Source organism: Cyanistes caeruleus, chromosome 5 (genome assembly GCF_971803275.1).
Source record: "Cyanistes caeruleus chromosome 5, bCyaCae1.hap1.1, whole genome shotgun sequence".
NCBI classification, from domain to species: Eukaryota; Metazoa; Chordata; class Aves; order Passeriformes; family Paridae; genus Cyanistes; species Cyanistes caeruleus.
Genome location: NC_141705.1, coordinates 38643085 through 38661696, shown reverse-complemented (window position 1 = coordinate 38661696; position 18612 = coordinate 38643085). Strand labels below are relative to the sequence as shown.

The 18612-nt window shown below is 39.8% G+C and overlaps 1 protein-coding gene across 2 annotated transcripts in view; it reads left to right on the top strand.

Annotated features, from left to right (window-relative positions):
- The first annotated feature begins 697 nt into the window (after positions 1–697).
- The window catches only part of TLL1 (tolloid like 1), a 126368-nt gene continuing 108453 nt past the window's right edge, over positions 698–18612 (top strand). The window contains exon 1 of one of the 2 annotated variants that reach the window (XM_086891088.1): positions 698–1112. In XM_086891088.1, coding sequence (XP_086747214.1) covers positions 851–1112 — 262 coding nt within the window. In that variant the 5' untranslated portion in view covers positions 698–850. The remainder of the gene's footprint in view (positions 1113–18612) is intronic. The other variant, XM_086891102.1, reaches the window with a different exon arrangement.

The window sequence follows — 18612 nt, the reverse complement described above, 5'->3', positions numbered from 1 at the left end:
TTTAAATGCCATGCACTGCTTATCTAGAGAGAAAGCTATATGGAGATAGAGGCGTATAGTGAATGCGCGTGTGTTTCCATAAGACACACTATCAAGGGAGCAGATCAGAAGCAGCCCGGATCCTGACCCTGACTGTATGAATAAGTAAGCAGGATGCTGACGACTGTGTGTTAGTTGCCTGTAAGGTTTTCGTAAGTTAAAGGGGGACGGAGGAGGGGGGACAGGCCAGAGACAGAGCTTAGAGTAAGTGTTCGTGCAGAGGGGGGCGAAGCTCTGACACTTTGCTCCTTCCAGCATAGCTGCTGCCTCCCATCAGTAGAGCTCCGCGGTTCGCTGGAGTGCACCCCACCTCCTTCTCCCTCCTCCCCGCTCCCTTTAATTTTCTTTCCTTCCTTTTTTTTTTTTTTTCTTTTTTTTCCCCTCTTTCTCTTTCCCCCTTTCCCCGAGGTAGTTTGCTGATGTGCAGCCCGGATCCATCTTCTGGCAGCATCAGCGGGACCGGGGTCGGCGGCGCGGCGGTCGGCGGGCGCGCAGCGGGGCGCGGGCCGGGCGCGGAGCGGGACGCGGGCAGCAGCCGCCGCCGCCGCCTCCTCCTCCGCGGGAAGTTTGGCTGGGCTTTGACAGAGGCGAGGGGAAGCCCTGACAGACAGGATCTCCCGGCCTGAGTCCACCCCCTGCGCCCACCCACACACCCAGCGACTTTTCCCCGGCGAGGGGGCAGGGGGGGCAGCGGCGCTCATGCTCCTCACTCTGTGTCGCACCCGTCTGACTGTGGCTACCTAGGGAGCACCGTCTCTTGGAAGAGACTCCAGGTGGAGAAGATAAAAAATACCAACCTCCCCCAAAACCTATGGTTTCTCCATCCCTTACCCTCCTTTCCCAAGCCGGCGTGGACAGCAGAGCCGGCCGCCTAGTTCACCCTCGCCCTGCTCGCCACCTCTCCGCCCGAGGGAGGATGAAGATGCTTTGCTGGAGGATGGCACTGTGGCTGGCCGGGTGGACTGTCTGCGGGAAGCCTTCTTCCTGCTCTGGCCTCGATTATGACTACACTTACGATTTCACTGAAGAGGATAAAACCGAGGCGATAGATTATAAGGATCCTTGCAAAGCCGGTAAGTGACTTCCACGTCTAATGCAGCTCCCCGCCCCCTCCCCAGATGGTGACTTTGTCTCGGCTTTATTTACGCGGGGTGCGTGAGGGGGAGTCCCGGCCTCACCTGCTCCCTCCCGGGGCAGCGGCGGCGAGCGCAGCCGGCGCCCTACGTCCAGCCCCCTCAGCTGGGGAAGGTGCCCGGGACCTGCTTTTCTGGGACTTCCCACTTACTTCCCTAGGGTCTCCGGCTGGGCTGGGAGAGGGGCGCGGCGGCGGGCAGGGCTGGCCCGGCGGGCAGGGCTGGCCCGGCCGCCAGCGCTCCGCGGCCCCGGGGGCGTCGTGCCGGCCGAGGAGCGCTCGGGTGACGGCGCCGCCGGAGCCGCGGAAGTTGCAGAGAGCATTTCGGCGGGGTTCGAAGGTGTCGGGGCGGGACTGTGCCCCGCAGCACCGGGAGCACGGAGCGGCCGGGCCGGGCTCCGCCAGAGGGTGGCGGCTTCCCCCGGGGCCCGGCCCGCGGTGCCGCCTCCGCCTCCCTCCAGCCTTCTTCCATCCCAACCTGTCGCTCCCCGGCCGGGCACCCCTTCCCGTGGGCCGGGGCGGGCCCGGGATGTGGATGCGGGAGGGTTCCGCGGGGGTGGCGAGTGTCTGCCGCGGTTTCAGCCGGGCGAGCCCACGCGTCCCGCTCTCGGAACCCCGGCCGGTGTTCCACGGCGTTCCTGCCTCCCGCCCGCTCCCAGCCCGACACATCCCTTTCCAAACCGTGCGGGAAGAGATGAGCTACAGCCGCTCCTCACTTTGTACGGTGGCTTTCTAGAATGTTTATCCCGCTGATACAGAACCGCAGCCTCTTCAGTACCAGATACAATCCTTCGCCCATTGAAGTTATCAGTGACAAGAATTGACCTCAGGAACTGCGTCCACTGGTATTTCAGTAGATAACTGTACCTCGGTGATGCTTTTTTATCCTCCCCAAGGTGTTATCAACAGCAGCGGTTGTCCATGCCCAACAGTTCTATTGTTCAACAAGCGCTCAAGTTTTCTAGCAGCCTCCTTTGCATTAATTAGTTATTTTATATTCTGAAAACTAGTTCAGCCAAAGGTTGTGTTCACTATAGCTGTGTGGTTTTCTTTAATTTATTGAAGAGAATGTGGTGTACATATATGCCAATATGCAGACACTCTGTTTTTCTAATCACAAAAATATTTTGTTCCTAAGTGTGAATTGTTAGGTCTGACTTGCTTATAACTGAAGAATGTTCAGGTTCAAAAAGAACAGAAGCAACTGCAAACAAAACAGTACTTTTTCCTCAATTAGCACTCACAAATGAGTATAAGTAACTGGTTGGTCATTGTTAACCTGAACTCTTCTGGTCTGTAATTCTTGAAGACTCATATGCACCATTTCATATAATAAGAAATGCATATTTACTCTCAGTTTGCTGTGGGATTCTTTTTTCATAGTGGGAATAATTAGCAATTATAATTCATGATACTAACTGTTTTGAGGTTATGCATGAGAGAAAGACAACAGTAGGAGACTGCAATTTGATCTGCATTGCCAATTCTCTGCCATCACTTTGTTTTGCCTGGAGAAAGAAGCATTTGTTTGGAAAATTTGGCCCACAGAAACATTTTATTTAAGCTCTTACTTGTGCTGCTTCACAAGGATAGGGAGCTTAGGTACTACAGGGATGGCAGACAGGTAGGTGTATAAAGAGTTACCTGTGTGTAGTTCTTCTTAGTCTTAAAAGCTGTCACTTTGAGGTTCTCCATCCAGTAAAAGAAAACACATTTTTTTTGTTTACTTCTTATTGTGTGGCAATTCTTCAGAAATAAAAATGCACCTCACTGTTGCACACTGGGTGTGTATCAGGTACCCATAATTTTTAACAAATTGAAAGCCCTATATATCAATGAAAGCTGATCCTCCAAGAGTATTTCCCAATTTACTTTTCCTGCTAGACCTTTCTTAAAGGCTCCATTAATCTCAGCCTGTAAAGTACTGGTGCCTGATCAAAGATGCTGGGAGTAGCGGGTGCTCAGCCTCTTTTAACAGCATAGCCCAAGTGTGTGCTCTCCCTAGGTCTGCTCTTATTGTCTGGGCTGGGTTTTGGACTCCCAGGAGTAAATTTACTCATCTCTGCCATCAGGATGGGTTCCACAGTGGGGTCCTAGAGAAGGACAAAGCCAGGCTTCACACTCAGGGGTGTGAGATGTTCACACTCTAATTTATGTGTCACTCTATGTGCAAGGTAACAGGATAAAATAAGAGAATCCTTGCTGAGATAACGCCCAAGGTATGCAAGCTTTGTAGATATAATTAACACCCGCTTTTACTGCATGTTGAGGGCCTGCAGCTGAGGCTGTAAAAGTTTTTTGTTTGTTTGTTTGTTATTTAAGCTGTTCAGGCTGCTCAGTTGGGTCAGTGTTAGGAGCCAGATATACGTGAATTTCTGCAACTCAGCAAAGACCCAAAGTAATTTTTGGTTTTACCTGATGATATGCTTCAAAAACTCCAGCGATACCTGTGCAAATTTTAGACATGCTAGAGTAATTTGACCTACTGCAAATTGCATCTTGCTAATGCAAGATTGTTTCACTTGTATTTTGGAAGTTACTAGAGTTCAAGTTTTCTCTGGTGAGTTGTGTTTGTTGCTTTGTTTTTACTGCACAGACTACGTTTATAATCTTGTGACAGAAAGAAATACATGAGGCATCAGATCCATAGTTAGATGAAGTCATAACTCTATATGTCTATGATACCTACCTCTGGTGAATAAATGTTCTTTTGGTAGGTCCCTTTCTTCCTGTTTTATTGTGAAAAAAAATGGAAGAAATTTACCAGAAACACAATGTGACAGCCTCAGAAAGGTTCTGTGTGGGTATTCTGTGGGATTTTTTTATAGGTACTATATGCGTATTTTAATATTTTCACAAGGAAGGGATCATTTTAGTGAATGTGTCTAGAATCACACTGTTGCTTTGACTTAAAATTCCCGGGAGCAGCACAGTGTGGGATGTAATAGAGGCTGAAAAGTACATTTCTTACAATACTTCCAGCTTTGTGAAAAATCTACAGATGACAGGTGTCTGTTGGATGCCCTGTAGAACCAGGAGGTGTTTCTGGAACTGATTTGCATCTAAAAGAGCAGCTATTGTTTGCAACAACCCCAAAGTACAGTCTCAGCAGTCAAGCCAGCACATTGGGACCCCTGGACTTCAGGGAAGAGAAGGGCCTGGAAAAATGTTGTGATGCTGTTGGGGAAAGAACCATTGGAAGGAAGCTGTTGACATTGTGCAGAAGAGCTTGATGAGCTGTGTGGTTTCCCGTAGCTTTGTCTGCAGACCTTTAACCTGTGTGTGAATTTTGGGTCATGCTACTCCTCCTTAAGACAAGAATGCTGGCACACTGTAACAGCGGGATGTGATGTAACACAGTTTCTGTGCTTCTGATGTCTCGGATATTTCCTTGTGTCTCTCTGCAGGATATTGCCCTCAGTGTTTACCGTTGCGAGTTCAAGTGTAAGGCATTCTTAGTTCATCTTCAAGATCTGATTTGCTAGAAGATGTGAAACTGGGAATGCCATACTCTAAATCTAAGGACATAGATCAGCATTTGTATAATCAAATATCACTCCAAAGAGGAAAATGCTGAGTTAGATTTCAAGGAGCATCACCAGACTTTTCAGATTGCAGCATGCACCTGCATTTATCTGTGGATTCCTGAAGGTTTTCCATCCTTTCCATTCTTAACACAATTTATAACTTACTCAGGATATCAGCTGAAATATATAGAGAGTGAGATGGCTAGAAAAATCATTTCCCATCCTGTAATACTTGTTCATAGACTGCACTTAGTTGATATTCAAGGTTTCTTGAAGGCTTTTGTTTTGTTTTCTCAACAACTTTGTTTTCCTAAAACAAAACAAAGCAAATAAAAAAAGTGGGTGTACTCTGGTGTGGACTTCCAATTAAAATACCATGAACTGTGGGAGATTAGGCAAGAAGTCTTAGTTTTGTTGTATAGCCACAGTGCTGAGGTCTGTTTCAGCCTCTGGACAGCTGTCTGTCCTCAGATAAATAAATCTCTCTTAGCATTTCTTCTGTGAGGTATTTCACTTACTAAAACAAATGTTAAAGATTTGGGGAATAAGCTTGAAGCTGAGTTCCTTGGACTATTATTTTCCCCTTTTGTGGGCCTGGATTTTTTGGTTTATTTTCGCACCAGAAATTTTGTCTTGCACTAGGGGAAATTCTCCCAAGGAAAATGAAACTTTTACAGTTTTCACTGCAGTTAGTTTGGATTACTCCCCCTGCCAAAACCCAGTTAATTGGGTTTTTTTTTTCCTTTCAAATGATACATGAATTGCTTTTATTTTTTCCCTCAGTGAAGCTAGATAAAAATGTCAAAAGAAAGAATATTAAAGACAATTAAATTTACAACTTTATATCTTGAAAGTTCATTAGCATGCAGTTATTTGACTAAGAACAAATTCTGTATGTCAAATTCTGTATGTCAAATGCATGCCTGCCTGATTGAGAATTAGAGAAAATTAAGACAGACTGTCCTTACATGTCCATTTCTACCTCCTTTGAGAATTTAAGGAACTTGTTTGTTTACTTTATAAATAATAATAAAAAAAGTTTGGATTGTCCATAGCAGGGAAATTAGTATTTCTCACATCACTGAAGCATCAAACCTAGTAATGTCTTTTATTTGTAAAGTAGCTGAACAGGAATGATTGATGGTAAACGTTAAGTACAATTATTATGCAGTGTCATTTGTAACTGTAGTCTGACTATTGTTTCCTGATGTTGTAGCAGCAGCTTTCTATACCTCTACATTTTTATTTTAGTTTCCCTCTTGTGCTCTGGGATGCGTGTTCAGTTGCAATCATTCTAATTGTGCATTCTGGTAATAGGAAGATCCTTAAAGCCTCTGATTATATATTTTGAATCTGTTGCATGATTTAGGTAATCAAGATCTTTCATATTTATAGTTCAGTCATGTAGTAGACTCTTAAAGCTATATTGTGCAGTTTGTACTAATATAGAGGTTGTGCTGCTAATATCACTTGCCAGATTGACAGAACTGTGACTGTTCATGTAGTAAATGCATAGTGTAGGCAGCTGAAACAGAAACAAGCTTTTCTGAATAGTCTTCCCAACTGGTTTCCATCCTGCTGTGGATAAACTTATAGGGTAAATAAGACAACTGACAAATTTAGCTTTTAAAGATTTTTTTGCCCCAGAATTCTCCACCATTACTTTATCTTTTATGGCCTTAAATGTGGTATCACAACACCTTTGAAAGAGATTTGTGAGAACATCAAGTTCTTTTTGTCCTTGGCTTCACTGAAAAGATTAATTTAGTATGAAACTCTGGGATAACTACATTAAATGGATATGCTTTATGTTCTAACTTTGTGAATATCCTTCCACACTGAAGGCTAAATTTCATGTCCAGACCACTTTCCATAGGCGTCTGTTTCTGAATATATATCCGGTGTGTCAAACGAGTGACCTGCAAGGAGCAGTATTACATCACTGCAAAACGAGTCTGACTAACAAATCTAATTGAGCTTGGAATCAAGTCCCCAAGGCAAGCTCTGAAACATTCACCACACCTGGACATCTGCCTTATGTCATTCTGATTGCCCCTCTGGACAATGGGGTTGATAGGCTTATGACATAATTTCATTCACTTCTTTTTGGAGAGAAAATTGTGTCTGTGGTGCGTGGTAGTGACAGAAGGTCTGTAAAATGCAAAAGCTGTAAGATCTGAGATTTAACTTCTGGTTTTCACAAACACAGTGGACCTTGTGGAGAGAAAGACTTCTCTTTCGTCTTCCTGGATGCATTATAATAGTCTAAATTTTATAACAGTGAATAAACAACGGAAGAAATCTCTAGTCTTTGTTTAGACAAGATGTATTTATCCTTAAATTGAAATAGCTTTTTACAGTCTGGCTTTCAACTTAGGAAAAATATTATGGTATATACTTTTTAGGTTTAATATGTATCTGTAGAAAAGATATATTCTAAGAGCAGTATTACAGAGCAAAACTAAGTTTTGGCCTTTCAAAGCTTTCAGTTGGATGAGCAGCATTTCATAGGGTTTTTCAGGCATTTCTCAGCCTCTTTAGGATCTTTCTAATCTACTTGTTTCAGTCATTATTGAATGCAGTCCATACCCCCCATTCTTAACCAGAAGGAACCTCTTTCCACCTCCCTACTACATCTCTTCAGAGTAACAGAACTGAAAGTGTGACTAGAGAAATCTTTGTGTATTTTTAGTTCTGTCTTGTCAGGATATTTTTCTTGGCTGAGAGCTAATGGCCAATCTGTTAATGTGTTTTAATGCATATTCATTCTTTGTGTCTGCTGTGCATCTCCTACTTCTTTTCCTATAATTTCTTTCATTGTTACTATGGCGAGTTCCCTTGCTTCTGGATTCCCCTTCCACTGAATGCACTTTTTACTTGCTTTTCAGCTTTTCCCCTCTGCTGCCTGACCAGTCTTCTACTCCTCCCTGTATTCTTCCCTTGATGTGTTTTTCTCTTGCTTACAATTACCAGTTATTCCCTCCAAACATAACTTCTAGTTCATCATCAGGCTTTCTGTAAGATTGTCCTCTAGTGCTTTGATAGCTCTGTAGCAAAGAAACTGGGCACCTGTGCTCACAGCTGGAAATGAGGGGGAGGAGAAAGATGAGTGGGCTGTGTGTGACCAGCATGTTCTCAGAGGCCTCGTGCTGGATGCTCAGTGGGCTGCAATGATCTGTTAAGCACTGCACAGCCAGTCCTGAAATATCCAGCTACAAATGTTTATACAGAACACATACATGAACCTTCTCTCTCTGTTGGACTCATGGATGTGAAGACAGTCCCTGGCTGGTCAGCAGGAATAGGATGACTCTCAGTACTTGGAGAGTAAAGGTTGTATAAATAGTACTGTGTCAGAACAGGTTGAGCTGGGAAGTGTGTGTGTGGACACATTCAGAGTGTTGGTGTGCCACCCATGTGAGTGATTTCTCCTGCAGACTGTTACGGAGGCAGCTCCCACTCAAACAGATACTCTCACATGGCTTTCTGGGGGGAGTTTTGCCCACCTAATGGTCTGCAAGTGCAAATGTTGAGTGGCTATAAATGAGTTTCAGATGTTTGAAAATATTTGAGCACAATCAGATAGCTCTTACAGAGCAATAATGCTCCAAAATGTAGGTTTGTGGGTTTTCTTTTTAATATTACTAAACAGAGATTGTCAAGACCAAAATGCCAAAAAATCAATATTATTCTAAAATAACTCCTATTTTTATCTTGAGGTGCGTGAAATACGATGCCTAATAGGATATGCAGTGTTTATTAAACCAGTTTCTTTGCTATATATACTTCCATGATAAAAAGGCCCATCAATAATTGACTAGAATTGATTTTTGAAATTTTTTCCTTCATTCTGATGGTTATAAGTGATGCTTGATCAGGAAATAATCAGCAAAATAAGGATATAAAATTGCAAAGGAAGGATGTTTATTTTAAAATTAATTTTCAGTGCATTTAAATCTGACTTTGGAAATTCTCTGTCATGCTGCCCTCATGAATTTCATGTGTCTTCCTACAGAAACTGAATGACAAAGACTCATTGCTGCATTTGAAAGGTGCCAGTACCTTTCCAGCCACATTTTGATTCTTGGTTATTGTAAATTGTATGGTGGAATTTAGGTATCAGCTCTTGTAAGAAGTGAAGGGACAAGGACACCAGCTGGGGAGGTTGGAACAAAATAGCTGCACAGATGAGTTACATTATTCTCACGCTGGTAACAGCAGTTAAATATACTCCTAGCAACAAGTTTAATTGTTATTAAACAAAAGAAAATCAATTTTATTGGTGTCTGATGTTTTAATAGGTGCTACTTAGGTACGTTCTTGCTGTCATGGGCATTGTAGCACTAAAGACCTTCAATACTTTTCCACTTTCCTGAAAGTGTACAAAGAATTTTGCTTAGGGCACAGTGATTGTCCAAAGAGTGGCCAAAAAGGGAGAGTTTCCAATGTTTCTAGATGATGTGTTCAGATAAGCAAAGAAAATAATTTCATATGGTCCTTATATAATATCAAGATTTACTTAAGCAGTTTACTTGCAGAGTGAATTATATTTGCTTTCATGAGGAGTAGTTTTAGAACAACTCTGCGGGTGTGAGAACATGACGATGAACTGCCCAATTTCTCCATCTGGTAAAATGTCCTTATATTTATAACAAATTAGCATACATCTTTTTCACTTGTACTTGCATTTTTCCCTTACTCAACAGTACTCTTACAATCATGCTCTTACTTCAGCTTTATTTGTAGGTAGGTTATGCCACACTAGTTTACAACTGTTTCCAGACTTATAATTCTTCATGCCTTGTATAAATGTATAGAGAAATGGATAAATTAGGTATTTTGTGTTCAGGCAACCTGCTTAGCCCTTTTCTAATGAAGAGCGTAGTGTGTCTCCATGAAAAATTGTCAGCACCATGTTGAAGGCATGTTATCCATTTTTTTATGTTCTTCATTTTTGTTCATCTTTGATATGTCTATCAGCCCATCCTTTTGTCATAATACAAACTACTCGGTCTTTAACTATGGAACGCTTCAAGACTATTGATTCAGAACTGAATTGTGGAATCCTTTTTCTGTTGTTACTGATATGCCATAATTGCATTATGTTCTGATAACTTACAGAGATTAATCTTTTATGCTTGGAAAAAGAAATTGTTAAAGAATAACCCACAATAAACCCTTAGACAAAAAGTATTAATTCAGCCTGTAAATTGCTAAGGAACCAGGTTTGCATGGGTATTTAATTCCCCCAAGGTTACATTATTGGAAAAACTGTTTAATGAAAACAGGGTAAAAATATTTAAAGTTAGCAAAGAGAAGATGAAAGAGAAGGAACATGATGAACATGAACAATTTCAGAAATAACACAACAAAATAAAATAGAAGATATTTGTTTCTACTTCTGTTAGTCTTTTAAATTCTGAAGTGGAAAATTCAGAACTGAGACTAGGAGACGTGGGGATTTTATGCAACTCTTTTTTAGATTGAAATCTAAAGCATTCCATGAAGTCAGTATTTGGATATATGATATGACATTTACATAGGTAGCAGGGGTATCTGAAGGGCTGATATTTAGAAATGATAACAGTAATGATTTTCAAATGGATATATACCTCAGGCTTCAGAGTTCAACCCAGTATTTAGTGGAGGAGCCCCAATATGTGGCAAGATTATCCCTGTCTACCTACTGCAAATTCTTGTTTCTTTCTGTGAAGCAGCTGGTGGTGACTGCTGTCAAAGACAGGACCTTGGATATGATCCAGTGTTGCAGTTCCTTTGTTCCTCAGCCCTCCCTAAGTGCTATGTCAGAAACGCATGTCTTGCAGCATGCCTAAAAGATAAATGCAATTTAGCTATTTTGGGATGTGAATGAATTTCAAAGCTCAATATCACTGTAAACACATTGACCAACAATAGAAGAAAACTGCATTCACCAATGTTTATAGGTTGTTAGTATGGGTCCAGTGGAGCACTTGTACACGTTTATCTATAAACCACACGTATGCACACGCTCACCTGACCACATAAGGAGCTCCCATTGAAGCATAGATGCCTAAAGAAGTATCTATAGAGGCTCTTTAAAGTCATGTGTACAGATTGTGTGGGTGCTTTTCTTCTTTTTTCTTTTCCCCCACTTATAAATGCCAAGGTAACTTGTGTGTAAATCTGACCTAGAGGCCTTTGGACTCAGTGAGAACGTGTCCAGCTACTTTAGAGATAGTGTTTATAGGTAAGTAGGTAATAAGCAGAGCTAACTAATTTATTTCTGTGTACTTGGGCTATGGCTTGCTTGTATGCATGTGCTCACATGCATTGCAGGCACATCAATGAAGGCAGTTGGATTCTTGCCCCAGTTTCTATAGTTGTCATCACTAACACAAGAGTATCATGAAATCTTGCATTCAGTGACCTTGTGATTACAGGTTCTTTCTTGCTGGACTGGGGTGTGAAAAAAATCCAGCAGCTTGAAGAGCATCTGATTTTCTTTTTTTCTCTTTATGAGAAGCCACAGGAGATAAGACTGGATTTTGATTACTGCAACAGTTTCTCAACCTTTAGAGATAGGTTTCTTCTTGTCATAGCTGAATATTCTATTAATTGGGCAATCTGATAAATGACTAAAGATGCTGATGAACATGATGGTTGCAGTTGCATACACAGTTTCTTATCTGTAAATCTGAAATGTAAAGATAATAAGCCATTTGTTACAAAATACAGCAGGCATGTGAAACTGAGGTCAATCATGTACCATTAGGTAAAGTTTGACAAGCCCTGAAAGTTTTTTCAGTGATTTTCAATATCCCAAAATTAACACATTTTCTAATCCAGAGGCTGTTGGAAACTAAAGAGATCTCAGAAAACTATGAGGAACGGGTGTACTAATATCCCCATTTATGTAATAAATTGAAGAATTGGTTAATGGCAAAATGAGAAGGGAGCAGAAAGTTTTTTTGTTTTATTTCCCCAGAGCTATGTGTAGCTTGGATGGATTGGAAAAGCTTTAAATTACTGTGCAGAACTAAGTAACCTTACACCATAGCCTAACTCTGCAAATCTTGCATTTGCCCAAATAGTTTGTTACTTTTGTGTTCTGAAAACTTGAGTTTTCTTTCTGATGTTGTTTCCTCAGTGTGTTGAACTTAAATCATGGCCAGAGTGAGACCTGCAGGTGATAAATGAGTCTAGATTTGACTGACAATTCTTGTTGAAGAAAGTTCTTGAATTTAGTTACAGACTTTTCTAGAGTTACCTGATAAGGGAAAGAAGTAAGGAGAAAAATCTTTCCCCTTCATGAAAAGGTTCACTTTCTACAGTTTTTTTGTCCTTTGATCACTAAATTGCAGGAGTGATAGAGAGCAGAGAATGTAGGAGAGGGGTTTCCTCTTTTTTTTTTTTTCCTCCAGTTTTTTATCTGCATTCTTGAGGGTGAAAACCTTTCACACATGAAATACAGGTGGAAATACAGAAACCTACTCCAAGCCTTTTGGATGTTTTCATTCATAATACCTTTAATTTGGAAGAAGTTGAATTAAATATGGATTGTAGTGCTGATGGATCACAGTCAGTGTGTCTACAGAAGTGAGGCATGAGTAAAGAGAATTTATAACATACGCTTCCTTTTGCATTATGGAAGAGAGCCAAATTCAAAGATGCCTCCTAGACCAGCAATGTGTTTATGGAGATATACAGATCTTTTAGCTAAAGCTGAAATGTTAGTGAGAAATGCAACCTATTCTATGATTCTTTAAATCAGAAACGTGGAGAGCCAGCTAAAGTCATGACAATCTTTATCAACTTGGACAAAATTAATTTTTCTTGGCTAGTTTTTGAGATTTTTAATAATGTGTCTTAGATTTATTTGGTGTATGGTATAGCGTTCCATCACATATAATGTATTTTTACTGATTTATTGATCTAGACATTATAGGTTCAAATTTGTACAAGAAATCAAATAATTTCCTGAATTACTTACACTTATAATCAAGTCTTTCCAAATATTTTGTTTGTCTTTCCTAATTATGAGCAAGGTCCGACTAAATAGCAGCCATAAGGAAAAAATCAACAAAAATGAACATAAATAGTAATCCTTATTTCTAACTACATAATCTTATAGAAGAAGAAAAAATATTTGACCCTTGGTTTCTGCTCACATAATCTGGTTTGACTTCGTTGACCTGAAATACCCTAGATTTTATCAGTGGAGAAATGTTTTTCTCCTTCCAAGAAGCAGATGATGTCTCATCAAAATCAGCAAAGACCTAGATAAGATTTTGGATGCACTTGCAAGTGCTAATGGAAAAAAAGTTAACATTCCCAGTCATTCTTTGTGTAATTCCTCAGTTATGATTCCTTTTATGCTGTAGTGATATGGAAATAAACCCTTTGTACAGCTGGCTGTCCATTGGAAAGGAGCATGTGTAAGATTTGCTCCTGAACTAATGGGGCTGCAGGGATTCCTTGCCCCCCAGGGGACAGCCAAACACGCTCTACATCTTTCCTTCCTGCCCTCTTCAGAATCACTTCTGGATTTAGTTTCCCTTCCTGCTTGTTGGCTGAGGAGTCATGGGTATCAGTGTTTAAGGCAAGATAGGTGCTTAGAGTATGGGTTATTTGCTAGGCAAAGTCAGGTAATCAGGTAAAGCTGACATGCAAATGATAGGGGAATCATCCTGTACTGAGCCCTCTGCAGCCACAGATGATTTCCAGCAGAAATTTCTGTGAGGGCTTTTTCCCTGCAGGTCAAACTGCTCTCTGTAGTTTATCTGCTGCTAAATTAGTGACTTTTTGTTAATGATACACATATAAAAATTCCTAGTGGTATTTTATTCCAAGCTGTCATTCAGTTAAATATGGATAAATTGTTCTTGCACAGATCTTTTGGTTTTGCTTTTGGACACTGTGGATTGTTCAATAACACTTACACCTGGTAAAATGCCTTGGCTTATAAAGATTTTGTGTCAGGAAGTTACTGTTTTTCTTTCTGCAAGACTGGTCTAAGAAAAGGAAGCTACCTTCCTTGCAAACTTTCATCTCTTTGGACTACCCGAGCTAAAATAGCACTGCCTCATACCCTGCCATGAGATACAGCAAATCCAACAGGTGGGATGAAGAAGAACCTGCAGCAATGATGTGTTACAGACCCTGGGTTGTGTTAGGTGGGCCATGATGTGGGCTGTACAGCAGGGAGCTACACTCTGGATAGTGAATCACCAATGAAGGTGATTTTTGGGGGGTTTCTTTCCATTTACGATAAAGCAGTGTTTTAATTTTTTAACCTACTTTTGTGTCCTCGCACATTCATGTATGAATACTAAATACTTTACAATGTATAAGGCCGAACTCTTAGGCTGTACTTCCTCTCAGGATCTCTTGTTACTTCTCATGAGATGAATTGCCATTCATCTCATGATGGCGTTCACCTTAGTGAAGTCAGAATTTAAGGCTGAAGAAAAATTGTATTAGGGGTCACTTTACTGAAACTTACTGGAGGTGTATTTTTTCCAACAGTCCATTACAGTGCAGTCAAGAGGTAACGGGGTAATCATGGTGTAACTGTTTTTCTGGTGTTTTGTTTTATATATATATATATATATATATATATATATATATATATATATATGCACATACACATATATATGTATACACACATGCATACATACATATATGTATGTATATATATATATATACACACACATATGTATGCAGGCATCGAAATGGGAGAATCTTTTTGAAGTGACATTACAGTAGAAAAATTCCCAAGCATGATCATCTGTTTTAAAACAAACAGTTGTTGTTGATACACAGTAAGAAGGAATTAATCCATGTAGTTTAACCAGGATCTTTGAGTTGGTTGCAAAGAAAAACTAATTTTAAAAGCTTTTGTTGTTGTTGTTCCCCCTTTACAGTAGGAAATTATATGGAGAGATGTTGTAGCAAGGGGGAGCATAGAGGAACTGTTCTGTGCTGCGAGCCAAAGGACATCATTAGGAACACTCCTATTATCTGGAAGCCTGACTTCCTGTCTCAGTTTCCTCATGGGTCTCAATGAATGGCAGAAGAAATGGAACACTTTCCTGCTTGGCCAAAAACTCTGCTAAATGACTCCTTTGGCTGCACGCCACACCATGCTCCGGAATAAATCCTGCAGCTCCCTCCTGAGTCTGCAGGGGACTTGCTGTAGTTCCTTGGGGCTGGTGGAGTGAATTTTAGAAAGTCCAGGAATACCATAAGGCTTCAGGTGTCCTTTTGTACATCTTGGAAAATTCTTTTTGTGGTAGAGACCAAGAGATGCATTGACATTTTATTAATGTAAGCTTCCATGGGATGTTAAGGAACTGCAAGTATGTTAGGATTTTCATATTTGGTACATGATTTTACTACAATGAAAATAGTGTAGCATGCCTAGTAAAATGTACCAGAAACGTGTAAAATAAGATGCTTTTAGATATGAATTCAACTAAATAACTAATTTTCTGGTTTTTTTCCACATAGTTTCAGCACATCAAGTAGTGTTTATGTGCTAAAGTTATAAATATACTTTTATTGTAAAGTATAAATAAGTTAATAAAGATTTTTGTTCATAGAATAAAACAAATTTCAGACATTAAATGCCATAGATGATGCATCTATCATAATCTATGCATAGAGAAAAGCTTAAATAATTTTTTCCTTTTTTTATTTCTGGTCTTTGGTACATTTCTTTAACAGGTATATTAGCCCCCAAAACTTTCAGTATCTTCTCTTAGCTCTGATTTTAATTAAAACTGCAGCATCAAACTTTTGATTCAGTTGTTACTGTCAGTTTCTATACTTTCTATTTTAACTACATTTGGCAAGTAAGAGCCTTGCAGCTGACTCAAAGGAAACTTGGCGAAATATACACCATTTCCCAATAGCCTTTTTTTATAATAGAAGATATATGGGACAGTGTTTAATAATTTTTGTCTTGTTTTGCATCCAAGAAGAAAAATACTCTTAATTCTCTGGAGCAGTGAAATGCTTACCATACTTAGTGTTCTGTAAGTGTCATCTTTCAAGAGTGACAAGCAGCTGGCCAGCTGGAAATGTTGGGCATACTTGGAAAAAAGAATATACTTAATGCTACTGGTATATTTAAATAAGAAAGTATTGATCAGGTTCTGGTTTATTCAGTTTGCTTTGTTTTGTTTCATCTTGTTTTCTTTCCCCTGCTAGTTTGTCTCATGGATTTTTCTCTGTGTTCCTTGTTCAGGCTTTCCTGAATTTCCATACAAACTTACTCTGCATGACTTTGGTGCTGTACCAGCACAGAAGGTGATGTGAAACAACACTTCTGCTGCTGAAACAACTGTCAGCTTTCTGTGGGGATGCAATTGTGCCATACAGGCTTGATGCTGAGATTGCTGGGGCTTTTTTTCCCAAGGAAGTAGAACTGCTGGATTATGCTCATCATGCCAGCCCATCCTGTTGTCTGTCTTCAGACCCCTTTTGTATAGGTGGCTGAATGCTTTCTAACATTTCTTTCTAACGCCATTGGCTGACAATCAGTGCTCCTAACCTTGGTACCTGTGCATCCTGAGACTAGTGGAGACATAGTGGATGGCCTTTTCTATCCGTTGGCTACAGGAGGAAAGCAGAGACTTCCTTTTTTATGGCAGTTCATTGATATTAAGGTCATGGTTTTGAAAGCTGGAAGTTTGGAGATCTCATTTATTCCCATTGCTTCCTCTCCCTGAGCAGCAATACAACCTTGTCCTTTCTGTTGCACCTAAGAGTTCCCTCCCAGATGTCCTTTTCCTATCTCCTCCTGATTCAGTGAAAGATGGAGAGATTTCTGTGCCAGTCCACAGTTTTCAGAGAGTCACTGGTAAGATGCCACCAAAAATTCCTCATTCTTTGCGCTCATGGCACAAAATGTAAAATTTCAACTAACACAGTGGAGAAATATTGATTTGTTTTGTTAGCATGGGTGTATTTCAGTGTCTGTAGTTAAGACTTTCCGGTTATTTTAAAAAGGTGTCATATAATACACATAATAAACGAAAAACTAAAGACCCCCACCCTCCTTAATGAGAGGATGTTTTTGAGCTCCAAGGAGGGAGACCACTAAAGGTGCAGAAAGCAGCGTAATACATATTTCCAAATTATTTTGATTATTTATTTCAATTCACTGTACTTTTATTTCTGTTCAAGAGAACTCTTCTCACCTTCTGTGGTCTTAAATGAATTCCTATAGTTAAATGTAGATGTTCTTTCAGAAAAAAAAAATTATAAGCTAGCAAATTCAGCTGTTGTCCTTCTAGCAGGACAGAATTTGGCTCAACTATTTATATTATTTTCATCCTGACTTTTGAAATAAGGATTTGGTTACAGTATTGAAGGTTTACCTTTTAGGGACTCAGGTGTATTTATGCTTTGCCACTATTGTATTTCATCCTAATACTTAGCTGTTTAATATCTGTATTCACTATGTAAGATTAGTCTAATGATTTCATATCACATCTATAATTTACCCTAGAGAGTTTTGCTTTCCTGAATTTGCTGTGTTTTCCTTTTTCTTTTTTTTTTTTTTTGTTTTCCTCAAAGAACTCTCTAAAATAAAGTTTGCACAGATTTTCTTCCTGATATTTTTCTGACACTAATGTGGGAGAAAGTAAGTCTTTAGTAGACAAATGGTACTGCAAGTTTGTGGGAGGGAGTTGTGTTTCTTTATGTAGAGTGGCCTATGGATTAATTTGTTGTGGATATAGCTAGTAAGAAAATGCAGTATTGGTGCACTCAGTGGCATGACTTTGAGGAAAGCTTGACAGTTCATCACAGGCATATAGGTATAAACTGAGTAAAAAAATATTCCCAAAGAGGAGAAGATTGTTAAAGTTTACCTGACTAGATCCGTCAAGTTTTTGTTCAGCAGCAAAGCTAGAAGAGTAAGAAACTGGGTAGTTCTAAAATTCTTGTTCCAGTTGTTGCTTATATAAATGACATTGTATTTTAATTCTTACACATTCTGGGTAGCTTTGGCAATTTGAATTTTTTTAGATCATCAACTTAGACTTGAGATACTTACTGTACTAAAACATTAGCAAGTCTGGGTTATAGAATGTCTGCTTCATTTGTGTTGTCAAAATGGACATAATGTGGTTACAAAGCAAGACTTCACTCTCAGTCAGCTCCATAAGGTCAATTAAACTGAGGGTGCTGGAACATCTAGCATAGTATATGTTGGCACAGAAACAGTTTGATATATCAACTGTAACTTGAAGAAGTGCATGAACCTGGGTTTTAATTGTGAAGGTTTAATATAATTTGGTAACGTAAAGGAAAAATGGGAACTTGCTGTCATTATGTGTTCTAGGTAAAATCTTATGGAATTGTTTGCCTGCCACTTCACTGGTTTGCAGAACAGGCTAATATTAAATTAAAGGAGTAAAATACGTATTTTTGTATTGTATTTTTTTATTTTCACTTTGTATTTGAAGATGACTTATTTTAAGAGCTTACTGATCTATGCAGCACACAGATTTTTCCTGGAGACAAAGTATGTCTTTGTTTCAAACCATTTACTGTACTTGCAGAAATGTTTGTAGTGTAGGAGCTCATGTTATAACAAAACAAGCCATTCCAAAGTGAACCCCAAGTACTAGTGAAAATGTTGATAAAGGTAGCAAGGACTAAATTAATTGCTGAATACATTGTTTCAAGTCTATGTTTCATAAAGAGAAAATAATGCCTCTGTAAGCAGTAGCTGTACCACCTAACATTTCTCCTGTTGCTTAAAGCTTGAGTTTTGTCCTTACTTAAGTCAGTGTTAAGCCAATGGGCTTAACATCCACTGGCAAATATGTTTTGGAAATATCTTACACTAATAGTTTTGATGAAATTGAGTTGACTGCAAGGGAAAAATTAGTGGTCTCCCATATCTCATCCAAACAAAAA